General features: G+C 41.9%; 1 protein-coding gene across 8 annotated transcripts in view; it reads left to right on the top strand.

The window, feature by feature from the left end:
• The window catches only part of CFI (complement factor I), a 62,777-nt gene extending 54,272 nt beyond the window's left edge, over positions 1–8,505 (top strand). For all 8 annotated transcript variants that reach the window (XM_037731868.1, XM_017509614.1, XM_017509621.2 and 5 more), the window contains 3 exons: positions 2,636–2,916; positions 6,657–6,761; positions 8,089–8,505. In XM_037731868.1, the coding sequence (XP_037587796.1) occupies positions 2,636–2,916; positions 6,657–6,761; positions 8,089–8,306 (604 nt within the window). In that variant the 3' untranslated portion in view covers positions 8,307–8,505. The remainder of the gene's footprint in view (positions 1–2,635; positions 2,917–6,656; positions 6,762–8,088) is intronic.
• Positions 8,506–12,511: the final 4,006 nt, after the last annotated feature.

Genomic DNA, 12,511 nt, shown 5'->3' with positions numbered 1-12,511 from the left:
ATCAAAGTATATGCTGGACAAACTCCAGCATATTAATTGCAAATTATCCTCTTGTATTCACGACCGGAATTCCAGAGGCCATTCCTGTAGAATCTATTGTGTGTTCCACAGACCAAATTGCTGATCTCACTGGCAAAGCCAGATCAAACCCATAGCTGCCAAATTACTTCACTTGGCTCATTTGCAGGGTAGGAGAGTGGGTAGGTACTACATACATTTTGTTTTCCACTGTCCCCCACCTGTATTTTCTCTACTGTGTGGCTCAAGAGTCCTGTTTCCATACCTAGTTTTGATTACTTGTCACTTAAAATGCAATGGCTTTGCATTCCCCTTAGGAAAAAAATTGGAACAAAAATTTTTAACATGGCCCATGAGGCCCCATGTAATCTGACCTCTGCTAACCTTGACCAATCTTACCTTGTCCCACAGAGCCACCTCCTGCTCCCTGCTCCACCACCTCCACTCTGGACTGCTTTGTGCTACTCAAGTGCATTTGCCCCTCCTGCAAAGGGACCTCCATATGTGTTTCCCCTGCCAGAAATGATCTTCCTTACCCTTTCTCCCTACTTAGTACTACCCTTTATTCAGATCTCAGCTCCATCTTCACTTCCTTGGGGAACCTTCCCTGACTCCCTTTAGTCAAAGCCCTCTTGATAAGTTCTTAGAAGTCCACATATTGTTCATTCCTCTCACTTTTCAGGGTAGAATGCATCAGTGTGATAACCCACTTACTGCTGCATTTTTCCCTAGACCCTGAATTCCATGAAAGCGGGAACTGTTTCTGATTTTGCTCATTTCTGCATCTCAGTGCCTAATGCAGTGCCTGGTACATATAGGTTCACACTAAGTATTTGTTGAATAAATTGTCTAAATAAGTAATATTTAGAACCTGTGATCCCAAAAAACAACAAAAATTAATATGAAGAATAGCATTCTTGGAACACTATAAATAAAAGGATCCTGAACATCTCATTATTTCCTAGGACATCACTGTTTAACTGTAAGGCGATTATCTGAATCACCCTTATGTACAGATAAATTCTGTTCAGCTAATGCTGTTTGAGAAAGCAAAAGTTATATAGATCAGGGGTCCTGAACCCCTGATCTGAGGACCAGTACTGATCTGTGGCCTGTTAGGAACTGAGGTGAGTGGTGGGCAAGCATTACCCCCTGAGATCCACCTCCTGTCAGATCAGCAGTGCCATTAGTTTCTCATAGGAGTGCAAACTCTGTTGTGAATTGCACATGTGAGGGGTCTAGGCTGTGCACTCTTTATAAGAATCTAATGCCTGGTGATCTGAAGTGAAACAGTTTCATCCTGAAATCATCTCCTCCTCACCCCAGTTTTCCACAGTTCCATAGGAAAATTGTCTTCCACAAAACCTGTTCTTCCCTGGTGCCAAAAAGGTTGGGAACCACTGATATAAATTATACATTTTTTTAAAAGATTCCCATTAAACTGTTTAAAAAATAAGTTTTATTGCTTAAGGAAAATCCATTCTATAAAATAATTTATTATTTGGAAATGTTAGACTATGAGGTCATTATTTAGCACCTTACTTCAAATCAAACCAAAAATACTAAGCTATAATACTTTGCTGGAGTGACTCTATACTTTTCCATCAGAAGATGATGGTAGATGCCCAATTTGCTTGAAACTATGAGTTGAAAATTGGTATGAGGCCGGGTGCGGTGGCTCATGCCTATAATCCCAGCACTTCAGTAGGTTTGAGACCCGCCTGGGCAACATAGCGAGACCCTATCTCTGAAGAATTTTTGTTTTTAATTAGCTTAGTGTGGTGGCACATTCCTATAGTTCTAGTTACTAGGGAGGCTGACGTGGAAGTATCTCTTGAGCTCAGGAGTCAAGGCTGCAGTGAGCTATGATCACACCATGGTACTCCAGCTTAGGCAAAAGAGCGATACCCTGCCTGTGTCTTAAAAAGAAAAAAGGGAAGAAAGAAATTTGGTATGAAAATGGAGTGAAGCACAAAAATAGGCAATATTTAGCTCATTCACCATTTCAACAGGATTTTAAAACAGCTACTATGTTCCAGGTATAATAGTAGGCACCAGGGCTGCATAGATGAATCAGACCCCATCTCTGGCTTCAAGCAGCACAGTCTAGTGGGAGGAAAGGCATGTGAACAAATAAATACAATACAATGTTAGGATGAAGTTAGTCTTAAGGGTCAGGATAATGACTGCTGTGGCCTTCGCCCTGAGAACCTCCATGGTTGGCAGAGTCTAGAGCTCGAGTGGTCCAGCTCCCTAGTTCCTGAGCTACGTTTATGGCAAGATGCTGTCTGGTCTCTGCTTAAACACCTGCAGTGACAGCACCCTCACTCCAGAGGCAGCAAACTCATTCCACTTCTGGGCATCTCTAGTTGTTAGTGAGTTCTTTATGTTTCTCATATTGAGCAGCTACATGGATTATTCCTAGGTTTATCATTTACTATTGACCTCATTCTGTACTAAGTAAATTTAATCTCATTGCTTCATGACAGCAAGGATTAAAAAAATCTGGGGAAATGAAAATGGTTTTTAAAAGGGAAAAATATAAAAGTGAAGTGTCAGAATTCCTATTTTTTTCTCAATATGTTTTATTGCTCTTCTTTTTATTTTTCTGTTATAGAGCCAGTAAAACTCACCGTTACCAAATATGGACAACAGTAGTAGACTGGGTACAACCCGACCTTCAACAGATAGTAGTTGAATGGGTGAATAGAATTATTTTCCATGAAAACTACAATGGACACACCTACCAGAATGACATCGCTTTGATTGAAATGAAAAAAGAGAGAAGCAAAAAAGATTGTGAGCTGCCTCATTCTGTCCCTGCCTGTGTCCCCTGGTCTCCTTATCTATTTCAACCTAATGATACATGTATCGTTTCTGGCTGGGGACGAGAAAAAGGTATATGTTTTACAGTTTGTTCATCAGAATTCAGAGATTGGAAATGAATGAGAATAGAAATGCATGGGAGCTAACTTCCTAGCACTCAGAGAGAAGCATAACATAATATGCAGAAAAGTAAACATCCAGCCATGGCTGGCTTCGTGGGTTTGCAACCTGTGCAGTGGCCCAGCACCTCATGCTCAGAAGGGCCTGAGGCTTGATTTGTTGCTCTGCTGTCACCATCATGAAATTCTTTGTAATTTTTGAAATGGCCCCATTCCACATTTTCGTTTTCCACTGGACTCTGCAAATTATGGAACCAGCCCTTATCTAGGCTTTCAAATGACATACGTGTTCTCTCTGTGATCCTGAGGCGAACTTTGGAAGGTAACCACTCACCCAGAAAAAACATATAGAGACAGGGAGACATACAGCATGAACTGTTAGGATTTGTTGGGAAATGTGGGTAAAAGATAAAAAGGTTTACAAAGGGATAGCTGTGGTGTATGTTGAATCACTGATGCCCACAACCCTCCTTCTCCCTTCCTTCTCACTCCCCTCCTGTCTCCTTTCCTATTCCCCATGTCCTACCTTCTCTACAAAGAAAAAAAGAACATGAATTCATTTTTTGAATTTCTAAGAAGACTTGAGGTGAATACTTCATATGAATAAAAGATGTAGACACTCAGAGACAAATTATTAGAAAGACCTGCTGAATTAGAGATTAGATTAGAATTAAACTAGCCAACATCATTCCCTTCACCTTGAAGATTTAACCTTGGGCTGAGCACAGTGGCTCATGTCTGTAATCCTAGCACTTTGGGAGACCAAGGCAGGTGGATCACTTGAGCCCAGGAGTTTGAGATCAGCCTGGGCAACAAAGTGAGACCCTGTCTCTATAAAAAATGTAGAAATTAGCTGGATGTGTGTAGTCCCAGCTCCTGGAGGTTGAGCAGGGCTGAGGTGGGAGGATCACTTGAGCCCAGGAGGTTGAGGTTGCAGTGAGCCACGACTGTACTGCTGCAGTCTAGCCTGAGTGACAGAGTGAGATGCCGTCTCAAAACAACTACAAGCATAACAGAAAAAAAAAAAAAAAAAGATTTAACCTTAAAATTTAGCTTCCTTTCAACATCTTAAACTCTCTTTGTTAGCAGCAACTCTAAGTACCTTCAATGCATTGGTCTTGTAGACTCATATTCCAACACATTCATTATAATTGCCACATTGGAAGGTGTAAAATATATGTAGAAATTAATCTGGATTTGTGGTATGTCTCAATACCCAAAACTTATAAAACGCCAAATTGTATTAGGATTTAATTCATCACGATAGTATTGTGTCCTTATATTCTGTTTTTTTTTTCATCTTTTATTATGTAGATTTACAAGTATACACAAAAGATTAAAATATAATAAACTCATCCATCATCCAATTTTCACAGTTATCAGCATTCTGCCATTCTTGTTTTATCTCCCTGTATTAATTAGAGTTTCAATGGAGCAATTAGGAAGGTTTATTTATAACGGGGTTTATTACAAAGATATAGTTAAGGAGTTGGGGAATCACAGGGGCTACACAGGTTCCCAGGACTAGAGGTATCAGAGCTGTCTTAACTCCTGAATCTGAAAGCGGAAAAGTAGGAGAAGTTACTAGGTGAAGAAGAAGGCTCAGGTAGAGCAGGCTGCCTTGAGAGAAGCAAGGACCTTGGGTTAAAGGATGTAGCCAGGCCCAATCTCACTAGCCTCCATCTTTCCTTTCCTTCCTCCTGCTAGAGTTCTCTTTGTCCAAAACCAGCTGGGAACCAGAGGCCAAGTGACTCCTGTTCAGGCAGTCTCTGCAGGTCAGGCTCTTAGGGCAAGGGGCAGGGCATTGAAGGGTAGAGAATGGCTCTGAGGCACATTCAGAAGCTATTCAACATATTCCCACACATATTTTTCCTGGAGTATATTAAATCATATCCCAGATGTCATATCATTTCACCCATGAGTACTCCAGTATGTATCTTCACCAGATAAGGACACAACACTATTTTCATACTCCACAAAATAAAGGTGATTCCTGAATATGATCCAGTAACCAGCCCATGTTTAATATTCCTCATTTATTTTTTAAAAATTTTTTATAATCAAATTATTTGAATCAAGATCCAAACAAAGTCCATACATTGCATTTGGTGGCTATTTTTCTTAAATCTCTTTTAATCTAGAATAGTTACCCTTTCCTTTTATTTAAAATTTAGTCACTAAAGAAAATGAGTATTTCTTATTTTAGAATGTCTGTGCCTTGAATTTAGCTAATCACATTCTTTATCTGGCTTTTTTTTTTTTTTTTTGAGACAGGGTCTTGCTCTGTTGTCCAGGCTAAAGTGCAGTGGCACAAACCTAGTTCACTGCAGCCTTGACCTCCGGGGCTCAAGCGAACCTCCCACCTCAGCCACCCAAGCAGCTAGGACCACCATGCCTGGCTAATTTTTGTAGTTTTTGTAGAGATGGGATTTTGCCATGTTGCCCAGGATGGTCTCAAACTCCTGAGCTCAAGTGATCCTCCTACTTCAGCCTCCCAAAGTCCTGAGATTATAGGCATGAACGACTGCACCCAGCCTGATCTAGCATTTAACATGTTCTCTTATTCCATGCACTTCATATAATCTGGTAGTTAGATATGTCCTTAATCAATGATTAATTTGTTGATTAAGGTTTAACACATTTATCAATAATGGTTTAACACATTTATTGAGGATTTACTATGTGTGCCAGATAGCAATGCCAAATTGCCAGGGTTTCACTGATGAAAATATGGATCCAGTCAACAAACAAGGGGATGGATAACTTCCAAGGCTGAAAGATGAAGGCCAGCTTTCAAGGTGCTTACTGACCACCTGAAAGTCTAGTAGTTAAAATTCTGCCTTTCATTGCCTCAGCTGCCATCAGAGAGCAGAATGTGACAAGTGCCTCAAGAAGCCTCCAAGAGTGCCAAGCACTAGCTATCTCCTGAGCCATTAAGAATTGCTCACAGTTTTAAAGGCTTTTCCCAAATTAGGGGAAATAATAAATGACTATCTTTAAAAAGCTCTTGTTCTGAGGAAGGCAAGTATCTGGAGACTAACTTGAAGTAGGGCTTGAAAGGAAAAAAAAATAAACTCCTTCCTGGCTGGGCACAATGGCTTATACCTGTGATGACAGCACTTTGATAGGCAGAGAGAGGCAGATCACTTGAAGAAGAAAATCCTAAATCCCGTTTTAAATAACTTCAAATCATTTAGGAGATGGATTTTTCTTCTCAGACACACAAAAACACACAAACATTGGTAACTTCATATATGTTTTCTTTATTTGAAGTTCTTATATTTAAACGTTTTCGCTTTAACAAAAACTCTCAAATAAATAAGGGACTGTAAGAAGACAGGACATATTTATGTGAGAAGACCTCATCACTGATTCATATCCAATTGCCTGGCTGAGTTCTGCAGCCAAAAAGGGAAAGATTTTCTTTCATTCATCTTAGGGTACCAGCTGTTTATTAAATGAGTGTGACTTCAAATCATATGTTCAATAGACCCCCTTGACTATCCATCCAATTTTAGAAGTGGAGATATGAAGAGGGTATGGTTAAACAGGCTAAGGAAGTGTCCTCAAAAAGGTATACGTGTTGAAGACTATATATCCTTTCGTAATCCTAACAGTTTATTAAGTTATGAGAGTAGATATTTAGATTTCTCATTTGTGACTTCTAAATGTTTGTTTTCTTACTTTGTTTAGAAAACAAAAAAGTCTATTCACTTCAGTGGGGTGAAGTTCAACTAATAAGCAACTGCTCTAAGTTTTACGGAAATCGTTTCTATGAAAAAGAAATGGAATGCGCAGGTAAGTGCCAAGTAGTTTATCCAAGATGTATATACCCCCCCATCAAACATCTCCTCCCACAGCGTCGCCCCCATGCGCTGGGCCCGAATTCCCTCCAGTTTGCCTTTTAGCTGTAGCACTGTCAAACTCTTTCAGTCCTTTCCCTGTAGCTAAGGTTTCTTCCTCTAATACTATGAGGAAAAATCTTCCTTAAGCAATTCTGCAGCAGTACAGCAAGGTGACTAAGAGAACGAGCTCTGGAATCAGACCCAGCTTTATATCCCAGCTTTTATTAATTGATAGTCATGTGACCTTGAGCAGGTTTCTTCATTTGTAAAATTGAGGATCATTGAAAAGGAACCTGAGACGCAGAGCAGTTACATAATTTGCCCAAAGTCTTACAGACAAGAGGTGGTATACCCAGGATCAAAACTAAATTGATTTTAAATACAAACTCAAGTTATCTCATCTCAAATGAGATGAGATTTACTTCCAGTTAGAAGTAAATATCTCCTCCACGGAAATCACAGTGCATTTCTTATGCCACAGACTCCTTTGATAACGTGGTTAAGCTAATTCTCCTGCCCAAAACAACAATAGCAGCTCCTGCTTTTGGAGGTGATACAAAGGCAGGATACCAGCCAGTGTAGTGCATTTAGGTGCTTTATTGAAACCATTTCTAAATGGTGTATTATTGAAAAGGGTAGTTATTGACATCCTATAACTTCTTGGATACAGTGATTTTAAAATCTCAGAAAGTCATGAGTGAGAAGAAAGCGTCTTCCATCTTGAAATGGAGTTCAGGATTTCAGTGGACAAAGAGGTGAACAGCACAAAATCTGCCAAAAGGGAGTATCATGGTCAAGAGCACAGGCTCTGGGGTGTGGGTACCTGGGTTCAAGTCCAGGCCCTGTCGTTTGTTAGCTATGTGACCTTAGACAAGTTAAATAATAACAATATTTGCCTAACAGGGTTGTGGTGAGGATTAAGACAATGAATCACTAATATGTAGTTAGTACTCAGTACGCACTAGGTATTCCTATTATTTTCCCACTCAGCATTTGATGCAACCTCCATGTTGCAATCTCATCTCAGTATTCAGTTGCATAAAGCAGAGAACACAAGAAGAACACACTGAATTGGGGGAACAAATGGAAAACTTGTTAAGTATTTCCCAACCTGCATCTCTTCAACTCTGCAAGCCCAGCTGGGGCTTCTAAGCAGAGCCCATGCTATTGCTATCAGGAAAATTTAAGAAAGCCAGGGTCATTAAATGTCATGGAGGAGGCATGGCAGCCTTGACAAATGGAAGGAAATATGTGATTTCTCTTTCCCATTTCTTTCCTAGGTACATATGATGGTTCCATAGATGCCTGTAAAGGGGACTCTGGAGGCCCCTTAGTCTGTATGGATGCCAACAATGTGGCTTACATCTGGGGTGTTGTGAGTTGGGGGGAAAACTGTGGAAAACCAGAGTTCCCAGGTGTTTACACCAAAGTAGCCAATTATTTTGACTGGATTAGCTACCATGTGGGAAGGCCTCTTATTGCTCAGCATAATTTATAAAATTGTGACCTCCCTCTTCTTTCTATTCTTTTTCTCCTAAGAGTTCCGTTTAATGGAAATAAGAGTGAATAATTAATAATTCCATAGGGGAAAAATGAAGCAAATCTCATAGGATATTTTCAAAGGTCTCCATAAAGTTTATGACATATTGTAGTTTTGTTGTATAATTCTCAAATAAATGTTTTGGTCAAGCATACAAGTTTTATTTGTCAGAAAATTTTATTAATTTATCTCAACACAGGAGTGATTTATTGACTAAAGGTATAACTGATTGAATAACATTGAGCTCACAAAGCTTGGGTTCAGATCCCAACTCTATCCCCTACTATGCCCTGGACAATTTATTATCTTCTTTGTATCTCCTTTTCCACTTATAAAATGAAAACTGGGCCGGGCGCAGTGGCTCACACCTATAATCCCAGCACTTTGGGAGGCCGAGGCGGGTGGATCATGAGGTCAAGATATCGAGACCATCCTGGTCAACAAGGTGAAACTCTGTCTCTACTAAAAGTACAAAAATTAGCTGGGCATGGTGGCGCACGCCTGTAGTCCCAGCTACTCGGGAGGCTGAGGCAGAACTGCTTGAACCCAGGAGGAAGAGGTTGCAGTGAGCTGAGATCGTGCCATGGCACTCCAACCTGGGCACCAAGAGCGAAACTCCGTTTCAAAAAATAAATAAATAAATAAAATGAAAACTGGAATTGTGTGAAAATGAAACTACATACTTACATAAATGTTTGGCATGGTACCTATCACAGGGTAATAACTGACTTGACAGCTCTTGTCCCATTTCCCTGCTTCCTTTCCTTTCCTTCCTTCCTTCCTTCCTTCCTTCCTTCCTTCCTTCCTTCCTTCCTTCCTTCTTCCTCTTTCTTCTCTCTCTTTCTCTCCTCTCTCTCTCTCTCTCTCTCACTTGCCCTGTCTTTCTTTTTTTGAGACAAAGTCTCCCTCTGTTGCCCTGGCTGGACTGCTGAGGTGCCATCATAGCTCACTGTAGCCTCGAACTCCTGGGCTCAAGCAGTCATCCCACCCCAGTCTCCTGAGTGGCTGGTATTACAGGTGCACATCACCATGCCTAATTTTAAATTTTTGTAGAAAGGCATCTTGCTTTGTTGCCCAGGCCAGTCTCAAACTCCTAGGCTCAAGGGATCCTCCCACGTCAGCCTCCCAATGTGCTGGGATTACAAACCTGAGCCACCACACCAGGCCCCTGCTTAAATACTAAAATTTCTTGAAAAATTAGCCTTTGCTCCCCCGTTTCACAAGTACTCCTTGACCCTCTCTGTAAACCTCTCCACAAATACTTCAGTACAACCACTGACCTCCATGGTGTCAGACCCCACAGTCACTTCCGCTCTCATCCCAGCAGCATTAACCCCTCAGGGCATCACACTCCTCCCTTGCTGCTATTCTCAGCCTCTTCCTTCTGGTTGCTTCTCTCACTTTGCACTTTCCCTGGTAATCTCATCTGGACTCCATTTTAAATCCCTCTCACAGTCCAGTGACTCACAAACCTGGATCTTCAGCTGTGACTTTTCCTAGAACCTCTGACTAGCATACGCCACTGAACACTAGTATATACCATTGCCATGTGGATATCTAGTAACATTTCAAAAGCAAAGTGGTCAACCCAAGCACAACGGTTTCTCCTTCTTAACCCACAGAAAATAGCACCCTCACCCCCAGCCCAGGGTTACTGTAGGTGCCCTGTCTCCTTCTGTCACACCTGCTTTAATCTCAGCATAGCACTCGTCTTCCCCCAGTTTATTCTGTTTTGATTGGGTTGTCTACCTCTTCCCAACACTGCCTCCCCCAACTACAACATAAGACACAGGACAAGAGTGACCTAATTTGTCTTCCTTCTGGCCACATCCCTAGCACTTGGCACATAAGGGTGCTCAGTGAATAAACATTAGCTGCTTTTTTCTTTTTTGTGACAGAGTCTTACTCTGTCACTCAGGCTAGAGTGCAGTGGCATGATCTCGGCTCACTGCAACCTCCGCCTCCCAGGTTCAAGCGATTCTCCTGACTCAGCCTCCCGAGCAGCTGGAACTACAGGCAGGTGCCACCATGCCCGGCTAATTTTTAGTATTTTTAATAGAGATGGGGTTTCACCGTGTCCAGTCTCGAACTCCTGACCTCGTGATCTGCCCACTTCGGCCTTCCAAAGTGCTAGTAATACAGGCGTGAGCCACGGTGCCCAGCCTTTTATTTTTTTTTAAGCACAGTTATTCTTATCTTGAAGGTAGACATACATGTTTCACATAAATATTACCTTTACTAGGTTATTTGGGGCCAGTCTTAGATAGAGCCCAGTTGATTTAATAATATAAATACTGATTTTTACATATACTCCATAATCAGTTACTGCCCAGATTTTCTTTTAAAAATTGTGGTAAAATATGCATAACATAAAATTAACCATTTTAACTGTAAGCGTAAAGCTGAGTGACATTAAGTACATGCCTATTGTTGTACAATCATTATCACTATCCATCTCCAGAAAATGTTCGTCTCCCCAAATCGAAACTTTATCAAACAATAACTTACCAGTCCTCAATCCCATGCTGCCCAGATTTTTCATCCATTAAATTCGGGAAAGTATTTGGTTATTTATTCCTGGGCAGTTCCCCTTCCAGTCTCTCATGCTGTTGCTGTCAGACAGGACTGGACCAGAGATATCACGAAGGCTTATTCACTCACGTGTTTGGTTCCTGGGCTGGGAGGACTTAGACAGCTGGGGCTTCTCAGATATCTCTATGCACTCTCCCTATGGGCTCTCAACATGGCAGGCACAGGGGCACCAGACTTCCTACATAGCCGCTGATGAGCCTCCCAAGAGGAACTGCAGAACCTGCATGGGCTTTTCTAACCCAGCTTCGGAAGTCAGCATCACAAAGACCTGCTCAGGCTCAAAGGAAGGGAAATAATTCATCTCTTGATGGAGTAGAAGGATGTATCAAAGAATGTATGGACAATTTGGAAAACCACCTTGTCCTGACTCCGCAATCCTGGAGCAACACAGCACCTTAGAATATGTCTGTGTATGATATAAAAAGAGAAAAGTGGCTGGGCCCAGTGGCTTATACCTGCAATCCCAGAACTTTGGGAGACCAAGGTGGTTGGGTCACTTGAAACCAGAAGTTTGAGACCAGCCTGAGCAACATAGCAATACCCCATCTCTACCACACACAAAAAAGCCGGGAGTGGTGGTGCACACCTGTAGCCCCTGCTACTTGGAAGGCTGAAGTAGGAGGATCATTTGAGCCCAGGAGTTTGAGGCTGCAGTGAGCTGTGATTGCACCACTACACTTCAGCCTGTATGACAGAGCAAGACCTTGTCTCAAAAAAAGAAAAAGAGAAAAGTACTTAAGTGCTACAGGTGGAAAATCCAGCATATAGGGCATCCTCAGCCAATCTAGGAAGGGGAACCCAGAAGGGCCAAACCAGTCTGCACAGTGACCTGGCATCTGGATGCTTCATAGAAAACTGGACCAGGGTCAAGGCTTGAAGGGTGAAGAGCCAGCTCTATATGGCAGAGAGAGACCAGGATCAACAGGAGTAAGATGACCAGACTCCAAGCTTCTCCTAGTTTAGAGGTCTGTCCAAGGCTCCTAACTGCAGACAACAGAAGCCAATCTAACTGGTTTAATGAAAAATTAATTTTACTCAAAGATATGCAGCTCACAGAATTTCCAAAGGAGCCAGAGAACTGGAGTCTACACATCTGAAAATAATGTGTATTTCACAGACCACACAACAGGACTGCTCCATCAGAGACTCCCACGGCCACGCGCGTGGGTCCCAGTCTCCACGTACAGCTTGTACTGCAGAGGCTGGGAACTGGACATTGCTGCTTTTGTGAGCTGGCCTGAAGGTGGCCAGTGAACAGAGCTCACTGGATGTGGAGCTCTGCCATCGTCTTCTATTTAACCCTGGCTTCAGAGCTCTCCATCTTATAAGAGAAATGGGGAAAATAAATCATGAAGCTGCATCTTGCCAGGTACAATGGTAAGTAAAACTCAAGGGAGATGTAGAAATCAGCCTGACATATCAAAGAAAGTTTCTGCAGAGGTGAGCTTAGTCCGAATTATGGAAGAACTTTCCAGGTAGATACAAATGCAAAGGCCCTGCAGCGCGTGGAACTAACCACATACAAAGATGGAGAGCAGTTCAGTGTGACTGAAGCCCAGGGTGCAGCTAGG

The sequence above is a fragment of the Cebus imitator genome, unplaced genomic scaffold (assembly GCF_001604975.1).
Source record: "Cebus imitator isolate Cc_AM_T3 unplaced genomic scaffold, Cebus_imitator-1.0 Scaffold17, whole genome shotgun sequence".
In the NCBI taxonomy this organism is placed as follows: domain Eukaryota; kingdom Metazoa; phylum Chordata; class Mammalia; order Primates; family Cebidae; genus Cebus; species Cebus imitator.
This window is presented reverse-complemented; position numbering and strand designations above follow the sequence as displayed.